The sequence below is a fragment of the Chiloscyllium plagiosum genome, chromosome 41 (assembly GCF_004010195.1).
Source record: "Chiloscyllium plagiosum isolate BGI_BamShark_2017 chromosome 41, ASM401019v2, whole genome shotgun sequence".
NCBI lineage: Eukaryota > Metazoa > Chordata > Chondrichthyes > Orectolobiformes > Hemiscylliidae > Chiloscyllium > Chiloscyllium plagiosum.
Window position 1 is genome coordinate 4649416 of NC_057750.1, and position 2169 is coordinate 4651584.

The following is a 2169-nucleotide window of genomic DNA, read 5'->3' on the forward strand; positions in this document are numbered from 1 at the left end:
TCCCAAAACACACAGGGAGCTGAAACACCCATCACCCCCACCGTCCCGAAACACACAGGGAGCCGATACACCCATCACCCCCACCGTCCCAAAACACACAGGGAGCTGAAACACCCATCACCCCCACCGTCCCGAAACACACAAACACAAGTACTTCCTAAAGTTCCCCACCGAGCCCCCACACCATCTTAACTTGGAAATATGAAGGCGGACAGGGGGGAGGAAGGAAAGGTAAGGGAGGGGAAGGAAGGATAGGGGAAAAAGGGGGGGTAGGGTTAAAGGTCACCCACCTTCTGCTTCTCCTCATCAAAGAAGAAGTTGGACCAGTTCGGGTCAGTCTGCATGAACCTGAACTCAAACACTTCCCGGAGGCACAGTTCCAGGATGTTCGAACAGATCTGGAAAAGCATCACGGACGTTTCACCAAAAGAAGGATTTGACAATCAAGAAAATATAAACCGTGTTCCCTCCCACCTCCTGTGGTCCCACTCAGAGAGCTGGCCTGAGCCTTACTTAAGAACAAGAGGAGGAGTGTGGGAGGGAGACAGACAGGGAGACAGACAGGGAGACAGACAGGGAGACAGACAGGGAGACAGACAGGGAGGTCAGGGTACAGAGAGGCTGTACACAGTCTGCATACAAACCTTATTCCGAATGTTCTGGTCTAGACTGTCACACTTATCCAGAGGCACGCCAGTCACTAACTCTGCAGTGAGAATCCGTTTTGTGGTGAGCTCATCGATGACCTCGGGAACACTGAAGAAAGGATCACCCTTCAGCAGCTCCCTGTTGGGGCCGGACAATAGGCCGCAGATTAGATTCAAGCACAAGAGCTCTCGCGCTGCTCCCTAAACAGGACGGGGAGAGACCCGAGTGGCCCCAGGCAACCGGTTGCAATGTCAGACTGAGACCAGCAGCACATTGGTCACCATAACCCGGCACCACCCGGAGCTGCAGCAGCTCAGCTTCTTGACGGGACAAAGTGTGTAACAGGAACACCAAACGTACCCCTGCCTGACCCAACTCTCAGAATCCCTACAGTGGGAGATAGGCCATTCAGCCCATAAAGTCTGCAACGGCCTTCGAAAGAGCATGCCATCCAGACCTAACCCTGTCACCCTCTGTAACCCCACATCCTTCATGGCTAACCCACCCTAACCAGCACATTTTTGGACTGTGGGAGAAAACCGGAGCACCCGGAGGAAACCCACACAGACACGGGGAGAATGTGCAAACACCCCACAGACAGTCGCCGGAGGGTGGAATCAAACCTAGGGTGCTGTGTGCCACCCCTAAAGAAGGTGCCCAACCTGGGACACTACCACCTCGGTGTCAGGGACAGGCTGTGCTGAACTTTCTCCAAATCAGGGGCTAGCGTTCTGCTCCACTTTGCACAAAGACATTTCGCTGAGATGTCAGCCGTGGCTCAGGGAGCTACACTCTCACCCCAGAGTCAGGTAGGTTGCAGGCTCCAGTCTCACCACAGAGAAGGGGGCACAAAGTCCAGGATGCCCCTTCCAGTGCAGTATCAAGTGAGGGATTAGATTAGATTAGATTACATTACAGTGTGGAAACAGGCCCTTCGGCCCAACAAGTCCATACCGACCCGCTCTCACCACAGAGAAGGGGGCACAAAGTCCAGGATGCCCCTTCCAGTGCAGTACCAAGTGAGGGAGTGCTGCACTGTCACAGCCATCCCCTGCGCCCCCGCCTCATGGGAGTGCAGGAAAAGCAACAGAACTCCCACAGCATCCTGGCTGGTATTTAACCCTTCACAACAACACAGCAGATACAAGAGCAGCTCAGAGGCTGGGAATCCTGCAGCGAGTAGCTCTCCTCCCGTCTCTCCAAAGCCGGTCCATCAGGTCCCAGTCAGGAATGGAGAAAGTGAGGACTGCAGATGCTGGAGATCAGAGCTGAAAAATGTGTTGCTGGAAAAGTGCAGCAGGTCAGGCAGCATCCAAGGAGCAGGAGAATCGACATTTCGGGCATGAGCCCTTCTTCAGGAATGAGGAGGGTGTGCCAAGCAGGCTAAGATAAAAGGTAGGGAGGAGGGACTTGGGGGAGGGGCGTTGGGAATACGATAGGTGGAAGGAGGTTAAGGTGAGGGTGATAGGCCGGAGAGGTCGGGAAGAAGATTGCAGGTCAAGAAGGTGGTGCTGAGTCAGA

The 2169-nt window shown here is 54.4% G+C and overlaps 1 protein-coding gene across 1 annotated transcript in view; it reads right to left on the reverse strand.

Annotated features, from left to right (window-relative positions):
* The window catches only part of coq8b (coenzyme Q8B), a 24308-nt gene that overhangs the window by 6268 nt on the left and 15871 nt on the right, over positions 1-2169 (reverse strand). The window contains exons 9-10 of the mRNA XM_043680781.1: positions 645-786; positions 291-398 (exon numbers count right to left, since the gene is read on the reverse strand). Coding sequence (XP_043536716.1) covers positions 291-398; positions 645-786 — 250 coding nt within the window. The remainder of the gene's footprint in view (positions 1-290; positions 399-644; positions 787-2169) is intronic.